General features: G+C 35.4%; 1 protein-coding gene across 1 annotated transcript in view; it reads left to right on the top strand.

Annotated features, from left to right (window-relative positions):
* Positions 1 to 1,874: 1,874 nt before the first annotated feature.
* SLC36A4 (solute carrier family 36 member 4) overlaps positions 1,875 to 13,594 on the top strand; it is a 75,723-nt gene continuing 64,003 nt past the window's right edge. Inside the window, exon 1 of the mRNA XM_051986806.1 lies at positions 1,875 to 2,036. Within this exon, the coding sequence (XP_051842766.1) occupies positions 1,988 to 2,036 (49 nt within the window). The 5' untranslated portion in view covers positions 1,875 to 1,987. The remainder of the gene's footprint in view (positions 2,037 to 13,594) is intronic.

Raw genomic sequence — 13,594 nt, 5'->3', positions numbered from 1 at the left:
GAGAAGGGAAGGAGAAAAATTTGGAATACAAGGTTTTGCAAGGGTTAATGTTGAAAACTATCTTTGCATTTATTTTGAAAATAAAAAGCTATTAATATTATTTAAATGATAAAATGGATTTAAAAAAACCTTTTCTTCATTATGGATTGTAAAGTTGAGCCTGTTTGTAGAGATAAAAGTGTAGCAATGAGGAAACTTCACTGAAGGTCATTTTTCACAACACCAAGAAAACACAGGTGCTCCATCAACTAGAAACACACCATCCATATGTGAAACCATTAATTACAGCAAATAAAAAAGTTTTGAATGCTGTGGATAACAGTATACATTCCAGGCATGTACACATTGATAATGAAGTTGACACACACATTGCCAAAGCTAGTTCAGTTTTTGGAAGATTGAAGGAAAGTGTGGAGAGAGAAGAAGTATTAGAATGACTCCCAAACTGAAGGTCTACAGAGCCATTGTGCTGTCCTCATTGTTCACTTATGAAACTTGGATGGTTAAACTGCCAAGCATTACAACTCTACTGCAGAGAGTGCAACTCCATTGGGTTGACCATGTTGTTTGAATGCCAAATGTGCTCTTGCCAAAAAGACTGTTTTATGGAGAACTCATACCATGCATGCACTCACATTAAAGTCATAAAAAGTAATATAAGGATACTATCAGAGTCTCTTAAGAACTCTGGAATTGATTATGGGACATGGAAAATATTGACACAGGATAATGCAGCATGGTGTACTCTCATCAGAGAAAATGCTATATTTTCTATAAGCAAAGTAGAATTGAAATGGCTCAAAAGAAACAGAAGATGTACAAATTTAAAGAATCTACCCCAAATGTTCACATGAATTATTTGTGTTTGACCTGTTGTAAAGCATTCTATTCTGATCCGCCACAGTCAGATACCTTGTAATTTGATTCTAACCATAGTGGTGTCTTTAGAATGATGAACACCAATCAACCAACAACAACCAATCAACCAACTAATAACAACTAACCATTGTTGGTCAATCCATGAGAGCCAGTGATTTGGGTTTAAGGCCTGGTCGTAGCCTGTAAACCTCAAGATATCTTGGGAACTTTTAGCCATCAAAATTTAAGTTCTTTTGGGCAGAGTACCAGTCAGTACAGGAATGATTCCCTAATGGACAGGGGGAAGGAAAGAAGAAAGAAATTTAATTAAATTTACTGAGTATTACTACACTGTAAACTCTTTGAAGACTTAATTTGTTTTGAGGTTTGCCCCTGTTAGAAATGTGACTTATCTAAGAAATGCATGATCAGAAAAGGAGGAAGGCCAGAATGGACAAATGGACAATCTCGGTGGCTGTACTGGTGCCAGTGAAATGTAACAGTCCCGTAAGGTCTATGGATCTTGGATTTGAAGTTGGAAGGAACTTAGGGATAAGCGGGGTACAAAGAAGCTTTTAAAGGTTTAAGTGCTTGGCTCAAGTTTACAGCTAGTAAATAGCAGAGCTGTTGTGAAGCTAATTTGGGTCCGGACCCTCCCCTCCACCTGGTCTCCCCTCACCCCAGACAAATGGGAGGGAGTGGACAAAAATTCCCTAGAATGGATGGTATTCTGGGCCCCACGACGGAGAGCCCAAGTAGATGACCTCAGAGTTGTGAAGTAGTTGTTACTATTTTCGTATCGGTCCCCACCAAGCATCCCCCTCTCTCCCTTCATCGGTTCTGTCCCAGAGAGATGCTATGGTCCTCCCCCACATCCCACAGCCTGTCCTCTCCACCCCAGTAATCAGGCTGCAGGAAAATCCCGGAGTTACGGAATCCTCGGCCTGGAATTCTTCCCGTGTGGCAATGAACCTTCTGATCTGGGCATGCTCAGTAGCCGGCGAGCGGGAGGAGGGGAGGAAGGCTCTCCTCATCCCTGCCGGAGGAACCCTCTCTCCAGACTCCAGCTGCTCCACCGTGGCGGAAGAGCAGACGGCAGGGGCGACGGCGTCCTGGAGACCAAAGAGAGATGGAAGCGGAGGCGCCGGCGTCGTCCCGGTTGGTGGAGGAAGAATTAGGTGGGTGCTTGCGGGTACAGCAGTTTTTTGCCATTCTCTCCTCTCTTCCCCCCCTAGAATGGCGCGTGCCGGGGACTGAGACTAGGGAGGCCCTAGGTGGTGGTGTTTTGGTAGGGGGTGCCATTGTTTAAGATCCATCCCCGCTTTCTACGATGGTACCTCCCTCGGGGTAGTGTGAAGGCCTCTTAGGAACCTACCACCCTGAGAAGCGGGGGTGGTCTGTGGGAAGAGAGACCGCGAGCGGGAGGCGGGGAGGACCCAGAGGAGGATGCGCGGGCTGCCCTGGGGCCCGGGCTGGGGTTCGAGCGAGGAGATGTGCTCTTTCCCCGCTATCCTCCCCTACTCTACCCGGCCTTTGGTAAGAAGAGAGAACAGAGCTTTTCAGGGACTCCGGGGATTGGATGTGAAAAGATAAGAAGCAAATCCTGCCGGTTTTTGTCCCCAGCAAGGATGAATTTGAACTCGGGGCCCGGGACTAAACTGGAGCCTTTTATTTGCTGATGGCAGTGAAGTTGGCCATGGTAAACAGCCGCCGCCAGATTGTAGCAGTTTTTTGTTTTGTTTTGTTTTGTTTTGTTTTTAAACGAAGAGGCAAAAAAGCTTGAGTTCTCACCATTTCATCGAATGAGGCTTTAAAAGCAACCATGGTTTCTTCTTTTGAATTTTTTCTTTGCCATCTGTAGTCCCTCCATAAGAACTATCCTCCTTTTCCTATCATTCAAGAAACTGAGTAAAACATGAAGTGTGATTTAAAAAAAAAAAAGTATATGTGTGTAGTGGGCACTTGTGTATGGACTTGTACTTTTCTTGATAGGGTTGAGACTCTCAGCTGTAAAAAACATGAATAATAACAGTAATAGCTGACATTTAGATGGGAGTTACTATGTGCCAGGCACTGTGCTAACTAAACACTTGATAGTTATCTGATTTAATCAAGTATAACTTTTAGGAAATCAAACCGGAACAGGTCTCTAAAAATCTTTTAATTTAAGCTGATATAAAAATCACGCATAAAGTTATATAATTTTAAAATTATTATACATAGTGATAAATAGAGGTGTTATACTTCATATTTTCCTGAATTGAGAATCGGACTTGGTGATCAGGTTTCCATTTCACCTTCTTTCAACACTTGAATTATGATTTCTTTACAAACCATTTTTCTTTACTGTGCTTTGGAAAATGAGGATAAATGGTTGTGGTTCTTATTTGCATCATAATGTTATTGAAGAATTAAATATGCTGGGGACAATTTAATCTTTCTGTCTTCATAATAAAATGAAAATGGACTTTGTAAACTGTTTTTGTTATTGTTCAGTTGTGTCTGACTCTTCATGACCTTGTTTGGAGTTTTCTTAGTAAAGATACTTCTCTAGCTTATTTCACAGATGAAGAAATTCGGGCAAACAGGTTAAGTGACTTGTCTGGATTATAGAGCAAGTAACTGTCCAAGACCTCATTTGAACTCAGGTTTGACACCAGGCTCAGCCATCCATTATATTGTCTTGCTGCCCTAGAAGCAAAATAGAGTTCAACAATTTAGTCTCCTTACTATATATTATCTTTTTATTTATTCTTTTGTTCTTTTGTTATACTTAAGTATTCATCATCAGCCTCAGTCCATTTTGAGCTTTTGATGCTATTCTTACTTGATGCTATGCTTCTTTTTCATACTTATCCTCTGTAGTTTACTCCTTTTAATCTTCCGTAAATGTCTTTAAAAAAAAATCTAGATTGATTAATTTTCTGTGCATTTACACCATTTTGTTTAGTCAGATTTGCCCTTTTTCCTTTAATATAATAAATTCTGTTTGTGTCTTCAGAACTTAATTCTCGAGAAGCTTTTTATTTATCTTGGGCTGACTTGCCCTACAAGATAGTATACCTAGGGACCCAACTTATTCTTTCTCTTTAGCCTTTGAAAGGATCTGTGATTTTTAATATGATTATTTCCTCTAGTGATAATGGATCACAGTCCATCCATTTCTACCTGCCTATGATGTGTCTTATCCACACTGTACCATAAATTTGTCATAGAAAGTCATTCTAACATGTTGAGGGCCTTCTTTGCTTTTCTTGACAAGTAAAAATATTAGTAGAATGCATGAGGCTCACCTGCAGTTTTACTAGATCATTTTTTTTTTTGCTCATGTTTCTTTGATAATTCTTAATTTTTTGTAATGTTACAACCTAATCACGTTTTCTATGGCTCTTCTGTACCCTTTGGGTGATTTATTCAACATTTCATTTTTTCAGTGTCTGTTATCTTCAATTATTCAGAGTTATTATATAACACTGATGTAATATTAATGTGAAAGAAGGGCCTTTGTTTCAAGAGAATCTTGTAGTTGTTTTTTTAAATTCAGTTTCTCAAGACTAATTTTTCTTCTTCCTCTTAAACTATTGGCCCAAGTCATTGTCCATTTACACGGTTTGTCAAGACTGTTAGAAAAGCTCTACAAGTTGTCCTTCCAATTGCCAACCATTGTCCATGTTGAAGATATTCTTCATCCACTTGTTTTTTTCCCATGTGGGTTGTTAAACCACGTGTTCTTGAGTGACTATAGATTTCATTTAGAAGGCCCTGCAGTTCTTAAGAGCTAGAAATAATCACTTCAATGCCATGAGATGCAGGATTAGATCTCCAATGTGACAGTGGTAAATTTAGGGAGCATTTATCTCCTTTATTCCTTACTTAATGATCAAAGGATAATCGGACAAACTTTTTTTTCAGTTACTTCGGGGAATTGTGTATCATTTTAACATATACATGGTGGGGCACGTTGTTGGAGGAACCTTTAAGGTACCGGTTTGCTCTACTAAATTAGGTAATTAAAAAAAATTAATCGCAGTGAGATCTTGTATTTTCTATATCTTTTTAAGTCAGTTGTTATGATGAGTCTCCTGTGAAATATCCTTAATTAAAGCCTTCTCATTCTCTTCTAATGCTCAGAAGTCCTTGTTACATGCTAGGTTATTTAAAAAAAAAAAAACTTTAACATTGATGGACAAATAGGCAAATGGGTCAACATCTATTGATGGTGTTTTAGTTATCTATTTTACTAGTGTAAAGTCAGATTTTTTTTCCTGTGCTTGTGGTATCTTTTTCAAATATTTTGATAATTTTCTTATTACTTTTTAAATTGTCACCTTAGCATGTATTGCTTCTGTAATATTCTGTAATAATTGCTTTTTCTATATTTTTTCTTCAATGTTGTTTTAATTTTTTTCTAGGTTTATCTAGGTATGTAATGATAAGAGGCAAATGTAGTTGCTTTAGTGACTTTGATCTTGAAAAGAGTTGCTTGTATAATCCTTTAAAAGATACCTTTTCGTCTGTGTCTGTTGTCCTTTCCAGATAGAAAAACTCTTCTCTTTCTCCTCCATTGATTGTTACCCAGCTGCATTCTGCTATATTTTTTCTCTGAAGTTTCTGGATTTCCTCATGCATATTTCTTTTAAAAATATAATACTATTTCTCTGCTCCTAATAATTAATTTCTTCCTGTCGAATGACATATGGCCTTTCAGTCATATTCTGTCACAAATTCTCTCCAGCATCACATAGACAGTAAATGTCTGAGAGTAGATTTGAAAACTGGTCTTCTTGACACAATGTCTCAATCTACCTACTGCTCCACTTTATTTTCCTCAGAAATTACCTTCGTAGAAATGGTAGTTGAAACATGAAAGGATTGATATGGTCAAGGGTAAAGAGAGGATATTGAACAAAAGAAATACTCTTTGGAAGAATGTCATAGTTAAGGGATTGGGAAGATGATAAATAGGAAAAGAAAGATTTAAATTTTATTTAAGTCCTAGTTAAAAATAATCATTGTAGATAAAGTTAATTGGAAAAAATGGAAACAATTACCCAATTGAACTAGATGTTAAAATTGTCAAGGGAATTAGTTGCGATCCATAATTTAGCAGAATGGAGTAAATTATATCACCATGTCATAGGATCTGAGAATTGAGGATCTTGGAAGCCATTTGAATCAGCTCATACCAGAATAAGTATCCCCTCTACAACATTCCTAAGAAGTAACTATACAGCCTTTGCCTAAAGATCTCTAGTGAATGGAAACCCACTACGTTATGAAGTAGCCTTTTCAACTTTGGGACAGTTTTAATTATTTGGAAATTTCTCCTTACAAAAAGTCCAAATTTGCCTCTTTGAAGTTCATAACTATTTCTCTTATCTCTGAGCTTTGGAATAAACAAAGCAAATCTGTGCCCTTCTTTATATAGCAATACTTCAGATACTTGAAAATAGGTGAAGATAGCTATCACGTTTCCTTTTTCTGTCTTCTCTCCAATTAATTAAAAAAAAAGTTCTAGCATGGAAATATTCTCAATGATATTTTTTTTAAAAGTAAGAATAGTATTTTATGGTTTTACTCTCTAAAGGTAGCTGTTAATTGTACAACAGTGTGTTAATTGAAATTTAAAAAAAAAAAACATTCTGCGATTATAGAGATAGTACATGTATTATATCCCTCAGAGGTAGACTACTGTAGCAGAAAAGGGGAAGCCAGAAATGTCCAAGTTGCCCTAGGTTATCACTGATATGGTTAAACTATATAAAAAACAAGACCCTTAAAAATGCAGTATTTAAAATACTCTGAAATGAGATGGGAAGTGACATTTTGTTCTATACATAATCATACTTTATCCTTTTTAATGTGAAGGTGACATTTAATACCATAAAGAGAGAGTTGATTTTTGAAAGAAATTCATTGTATATGTAGAGCATTTTGAAAAAGGATATCTGGAAACACTTTTCATCATGTTGTGCTTTTATTGATGAAAATGATGCCAATTAAAAAAAACTATAATATTTGAACGCTTAAGATCTGGAAACATTTTTTCACTGGTTTAAATATTTCCTCTCCCTAAACAATTTTAGCAGGTTTTGAACCCATTTGTTATATATAGAAAAATTTAATGCCTTCTAATTCTAATTAGCTGGCTTCATGATTGTTGGCACAAATTATTATTATCTGCTCTTTCTATTGGGGAAAGTCTTCATATGTTTGAGGTATACATTTTCCTAATTTACCAAGAGATTTAAGGCTGAACAGTTAACCTGTAACTTTATTTAGCCCACCTGCTGAGATAGTGTACTGGACTATAGTCACTCTGCATGTTATAGCTTCTTAGAGCCACAGGTGAAAGTTGGGATCTTATTAACAATAAATAAATAAATAAATGAAGTGACTGAGAAAACATTGTCATCTGTTTTTATTTCCATATAAAAATATCTCTATTAAAAAAACTCACATCTTTCATGTATGTTATAGTATCATGGAAACAAATATTACTAGAGAATAGGTGAGCTTTTGCAACTGTTATTCCATAGCAGACCACATCTTCACTTTTGCAAAATTGACCAAAATATGTAGGAAACTGATTATCTCATATTCTAAATTATTTTGTTGACTATAAAAATTGCTTAGTTGAGTATAGCAAAATCTCTAATCATAAATACTAGGTGAATCATAAAACACAAATTTACAAAAAGTATTTACAGTGATGAAGGCTATCCATTGCACAGTCCAAGTCAGATGGTCTAGACATTTCTATTTGTAGATATCATTGTGCTGATTTTATCAATCCTTGGATCAAGGAAGAGATTACTGAGTAAGTTCCCTAATGATTCAAGAGTTTGGCCTAACTATTCACATAGCAACAATTAGCCAAAGAATGCCTTTGTTCTAATTATGATGTGTATTTAGATGGAAATTGATGAATCTTGTCTATCAGTATATGTATACTTTGGACAGTATTGTATGTCACTTTTATGATGGCTTGCTTGCTCAGGTCCTGGATGTTTTATTTCAAAAGTTTTCCCCAGTTACATTGAAAAAAATTTTTTTCACATTTGTTTTTAAAATTTTTGAGTTCTAGGTTCTCTCCCTTTTCCCTACTCAGTTAAGAAACCACTTATGAAGCTCTAAGTTCTGGATAATGGACAATGATCTTGTTCTTTCCCAGTCATCAATGGAGTAAAACAATTCTTTGCTTGTTCCCATGTTTTTTAGCATGATGTTTTCAGCCATGTGGTCAGATGCCTTCAATGAGGACAAACACATCATTAAAGTCAACTACTGTACTAATGGTAAATTTTTCAACTTGAAAAAGTTGAGAATCCAACTAAAAGTGGAGAGAGTGCTGGTGCATAGCTTTTTGTTTGCAGGTGATTGTGCACTTAATGCAGCCTCAGAAGCTGAGATATCCATATAAAGTATGGATGGATTCTCTGCTGCTTGTTCTAATTTTGGCCTAACAATCAATACTAAGAAAATATAGATACTTCTTCAGCTAGCACCACATTACCCAAATGTGGAGCCATCAGTTACAGTAAATGGAGAAGTTTTGAATGCTGTGGATATAATGGAAAGTGTGAGAGAGAAGAGATACTAGACTCAACCCAACTGAAGGTCTACAGAGCCACTGTGCTGACTCATTGTTGTATGCTTGTGAAACCTGGATGGTCTATTACCAGCTTGATGCCAGGAGACTGAATGGCTTCCATTTAAATTGTCTTAGGAACATTCTGAAGACTGCCTGGCAGGATGAGGTACCAGACACTGAGGTCCTTTCTCAAACTAAACTGCCAAGCATTCCAGTTCTGCTGCAGAGAGCATAGCTCCGTTGGGCTGGCCATGTTGTTGGAATGCCAAATATGCTCTTGCCAAAGAGATATTTTATGGAGAACTCACGCAATGCACGCACTCACATGGTGGTCAGAAAAAGTGATACAAGATCACTCTCAGAATCTCTTATGAACTTTGTAATTGTTACTAGCACAGAACTGTCCAGTATGGTGTACCCTCCTCAGAGAAGAGTCTGTGTTCTATGAGCAAAGCAGAATTTAAGTAGCTCAAAATAACCCCCACAGGATCTGCAGCTATAGAGAATCCACCCCAGATGTCCTCATGGATTATTGGTGTCCAACCTCTGGTGGAGCATTCCGAGCTCATGTTGGTCTCATGAACCCCAGGCACACTTTAACTTGACTCTCACATAGTGATGTCATTTTGGTCCTCTTTGAGAACAAAGAACAATAACTAGCCAACTTTGGATAGATATTGCAAATAGCTGGCTACTTGAGTCAGGGATTAAATGAGAGGGTCAGTGATAGGGATTACTGCAGAAAATTTTAGAGTTTCTTTAGTGACTGCAATTTAATAACTAAAGTTCCCTGAAATGAAGGTCCATCCTTCTTAATACCAATATTATACCAGTGGTTGTGTATGCTTATAGTTGTGGAATGTTGCACTCTTCAAATAATTGAAATTGATTATTACAAAATGGGTGCATAGGAGGGGTGAGCAGGTCACAAAATGTAACAAAGTACTATGGCGAACTGTAGTAAAGAGTGACATCAAAGAAATGCATGATTGAAAAATTATTGGCCAATCATTTGGCAGTATCAAAAGAGAGGTATTGGATTATTTGTGAATTTTATTAGTATCCTATTAATGTCAGAAAAATTTGAGAAAGACTTCACTATATTGGGTGGACCCTTTGTAGTGAACTTAACAGAAGAATATGGACAAGATTTGCACCAATAGGCAGGCATGGGTTGTAGTCTTATTATTCAGAGGATGCATTAGTATCAATGAGATAACAGATCAATGAAGAACATAAAGAATTAGAAAAGCAGGTTTTAATGGAAAGACAAGAAATTGAAGAAATATATCAGTTTACAGTGATGAAAAGATATGGAACTTTAAAAATAAGATTGGTAACAAGTTTGATTAATACATCTTAAAAATATCTGAGGAACAGATAAGGACAATTAACCACAAATATACATTACATATTTACATAAATTGAAATCGTCATATCCTTTACAAGTAATATCACGAAGAATAAAATTCAAAACAATTCTTAGGGACAGAGTTCTAACAATTAAATTGATCCACTAATTTTGTTAATAGAATCAGATTTCTGGTTACTAGTTATGCAAATTCCTCATTCCAACTTTCTCTGGTCTTATGTTATTTTAAATTAATTTTTAATATATAAAAGAAAACAAATTTGTCTTGTGTTTAATTTTTTTGTAATGGAGAGCATGACATTTTTATCCAAAAAAGTGTTTTTGGTTTTTTGTATGTGTGAGGCAATTGGGCTTAAATGACTTGTCCAGGGTTATGCATTAGGAAGTGTTAAGTGTCTGAGGCTGTATTTGAACTCAGGTCCTCCTGACTTCAGGTCCTGACTTCTATCTATTGCACCGTCTAGTTATCACCCAAAAAAAGTTTTGAAAAGGCAGAAACAGCATTTGCTTTCACATCCTTGACATATTTGGAGGAATGATTATTTAGTTATGGAAGCTTAGGATTTTGATAGGGTTCATAAAGTTTCTTCTAGATCAGGGATTCTTAGCCTTTTTTTCTGTCATGGACCTTTGACACTCTGAACTCTATGTATCCCTTCTCAGAATAATGTTTTTTAAATATATAAAGTAAAATGCTTAGGATTACAAAGGAAATCAACCATATTGGGATATAATTGTAAGAATGTTGAAAAGAAAAAAAAATACCAGATTCCAGGTTAATAACTCCCAATCCTTATCTTGTATTTTAAAATAACAACTATATTCAAACCTTATTTACCCCACCCCCCAAAAGATCCCCAGCAACACAACAAATCCAAACCCTAACAACAGGAACTACAGACAAAACTCCTTAACAAAAAGATTTCTGTGACATTCAAATACATATCAGTTTGCATTTAGTTAACACATATAATACAAAGTAGCACTAGGTATTGTATAATATGTGAAAGAAAGGTATATAGCCATTGACTTTAAGCAACTTAGGTTTTATTGGGGAAATATATTAAAAAGATTTAAAAATGGTATAAATAGTGAATATAACACTAGCTTTATAATCAGAGGGCCTTCATTCAAATGCTAGTTCTGCCACTTCCTCCTATATAATCTTGGACAATCCACTTGACTGCTTTTGGCCTTAGTTTCTTCAGCTGTCCATTACGGTTTGGATTAATAGAAATCTAAGACTCTGTCCAGCTCTAAAATTGTGATTCTGTGCTGCTTTGTGTTTTTTTTTTTTAACTTTTATTTTTTAGGGATTCTTTTCAAATATGAATTAGGCCAGATGGTATTCAGGTCCTTTCTACTTTGAGATTATATGATTCCCTAATATACCAACTAAGTTAATAAGTATAGAATAGATGACTGATTATTAGTGGTTAATCAGGAAAGAAAGATTATGTTTAAATTTTGAATAGGTATTTGAGGGATAAGAAAAAAAGAAAAAAGACATAGATTGGTGTGGAGGAGTTGGCAAGGCATTTCCGGGTAAGGTGAATATCATGTGTTATAACAGTTATAATAATGTTTTTCTAATATCTTTCTTTCTGCTTCAGTTTAAATTTATTCATTACGAGTGTATCTTTAGTAGATAGTAATGGATGTTAGTTGTACAAAGCTAGTTATATGCAGTCATTCCCCAATTCGTGAGTTAATTACATCCTAGAAATAAATTATTTGGAATTTGATATTAAAAAAAATTTTCCTTATGGGATAAATATTATAAATTGTAATTATAATAAAAGTAATTTATATTTGTTTTTAACACCTTAAAGATTGCAACTCTGTAAAGTAAGAAATTTCAATGGAAATACTTATTTTAGAGATACAAAAACAGTCTCTTGATAGCCTCTAAATTCTTGATTCTGACCGCATGTGAGTGGAATTTGAATCCAGATCTCCCATTTATGAGTCTGATATTCTTTTTCCCCCCTCAGTAGTGTTTTATTTCTCCAAACATACAGAAAGGATAGTTTTTAATATTCATTTTTATAAGATTTTGTGTTCCAAATTTTTTCTCCCACCCTCTTCCATTCCTCCCTCCCCAAAACAGCCAAGCACTTTAATATAGGTTTAACATGTACAAGTCTTTCAAACATATGTCCATATTTGTCATGTTGTGCAAGAAAAATTAGACCAAAAGGGAAAAAGCCATGAGAAAGAAAAAGCAAACAAACAAAAAAAGGTGAAAAAAAAACCCTATGCTTTGCTCCACATTCAGTCTCCATTCTCCCTCTGGATATAGATGACATTTTCTAGCCCAAAGCTGTTGGAACTGTGTTGAATCACTGCATTGCTCAGAAGAGCCACATCCATCAGAATTGATCATCACATAATCTTGGTGTTGTTGTGTGTAACGTTCTGTTGGTTCTGCTTACTTCACTCAGCATCAGTTCATGTAAGTCTTTCTTTTCTGAAATCACCCTGTTCAACATTTCGTGTAGAATCTTCCATTACATTCATATACCATAACTTATTCAGCCATTCATATACCATAACTTATTCCCCTATTGATGGACATCTACTCAGTTTCCAGTTTCTTGCCACTACAAGAAGGACTGCCACAAACATTTTTGCACATGTGGGTCATTTTCTTTCTTTTATGATCTCTTTGGGAAATAGACCCTATAATGACCTTACTGGATCAAAGGATATATGCCTAGTTCTATAGCATTTTTAGGAAAGTTCCAAATTGCTCTCCAGAATGGTTGAATCAATTCAGAACTCTATCAGCAATGTATTAACGTCCTTTTCCCCCCCACACATTCCTTCCAACATTTATCATTATCTTTTCCTATAATCTTAGTCAATCTGAGATGCATGAGGTGGTACCTCAGAGTTATTTTATTTTGCATTTATGAGTCTAGCATTCTTGCAAAAGCTTGTTGGCTCTCCAAACCCTTTTTAATCCATACAGTTGAAAAAGGGGCTATGTGATGTAAATGGAAGGATGCATTTTCTTCTCCTTTCCTAAATATATCAGAACAATCATTTCCTTAGTGAAGTATATCTTAGGAAGGTATTAATAGGAAGATAATATAATTCTGTTAATTTACATTTTTTAGAAATATGACTAATAACTAATAATCCCTTAACTTCCTAGAAATACTTGTTTTTAAATGAAGATACTTATTAATACAAATGAATTTCAGTTGATAAAATTTCAGGTTTTATGGTTAAAGAGGAAAAAATCAGATAGAATGGGGGTGGGGAAGATATTTGGGTCTGAATTTGTCACATTCATTCCTGTTATAAGCTTCTTTCCTGTTACCATTTCAGGTTCTATAGAATCTTCAAGGTTTCTCCCATCATATGTTCTCCTAGGTATAGTAGAGTATTTTCCAGTACTTAGGGTATACAGTTTCTATTTGTTTTAAACTTGTAAACATCTATAAAATGCTACTCCAATATCTTATTGTGTCTTATTGTGCAGCTCAGTAAAAGCTTTTGTAGGTCTTACCCATCTAGAAAATCTTCATGTATAAGCTTAGTCATGGAGTGTGTGTCAATCATTTGGGAATTTGCCTGATTTTAGAAAGACTTGTCATTAGAAATTGGTCATTAGGAAATGAAATTTCTGGGCCATGGAAACTTGTGAAACTAAGTGTTGAGGAAGTACAAAAAGTATCAAGGCATGAAATTACCCTACCAATAAAAAAAAAGAAATATTGAAGTATCTAGGAACCTCTTATATTTGATATGAATAAAATGGA

This window comes from Antechinus flavipes, chromosome 3 (genome assembly GCF_016432865.1).
Source record: "Antechinus flavipes isolate AdamAnt ecotype Samford, QLD, Australia chromosome 3, AdamAnt_v2, whole genome shotgun sequence".
Classification (NCBI taxonomy): Eukaryota; Metazoa; Chordata; class Mammalia; order Dasyuromorphia; family Dasyuridae; genus Antechinus; species Antechinus flavipes.
Note: the sequence above shows the minus strand (reverse complement) of the source record. Positions and strands in the feature narration are given on the sequence as shown.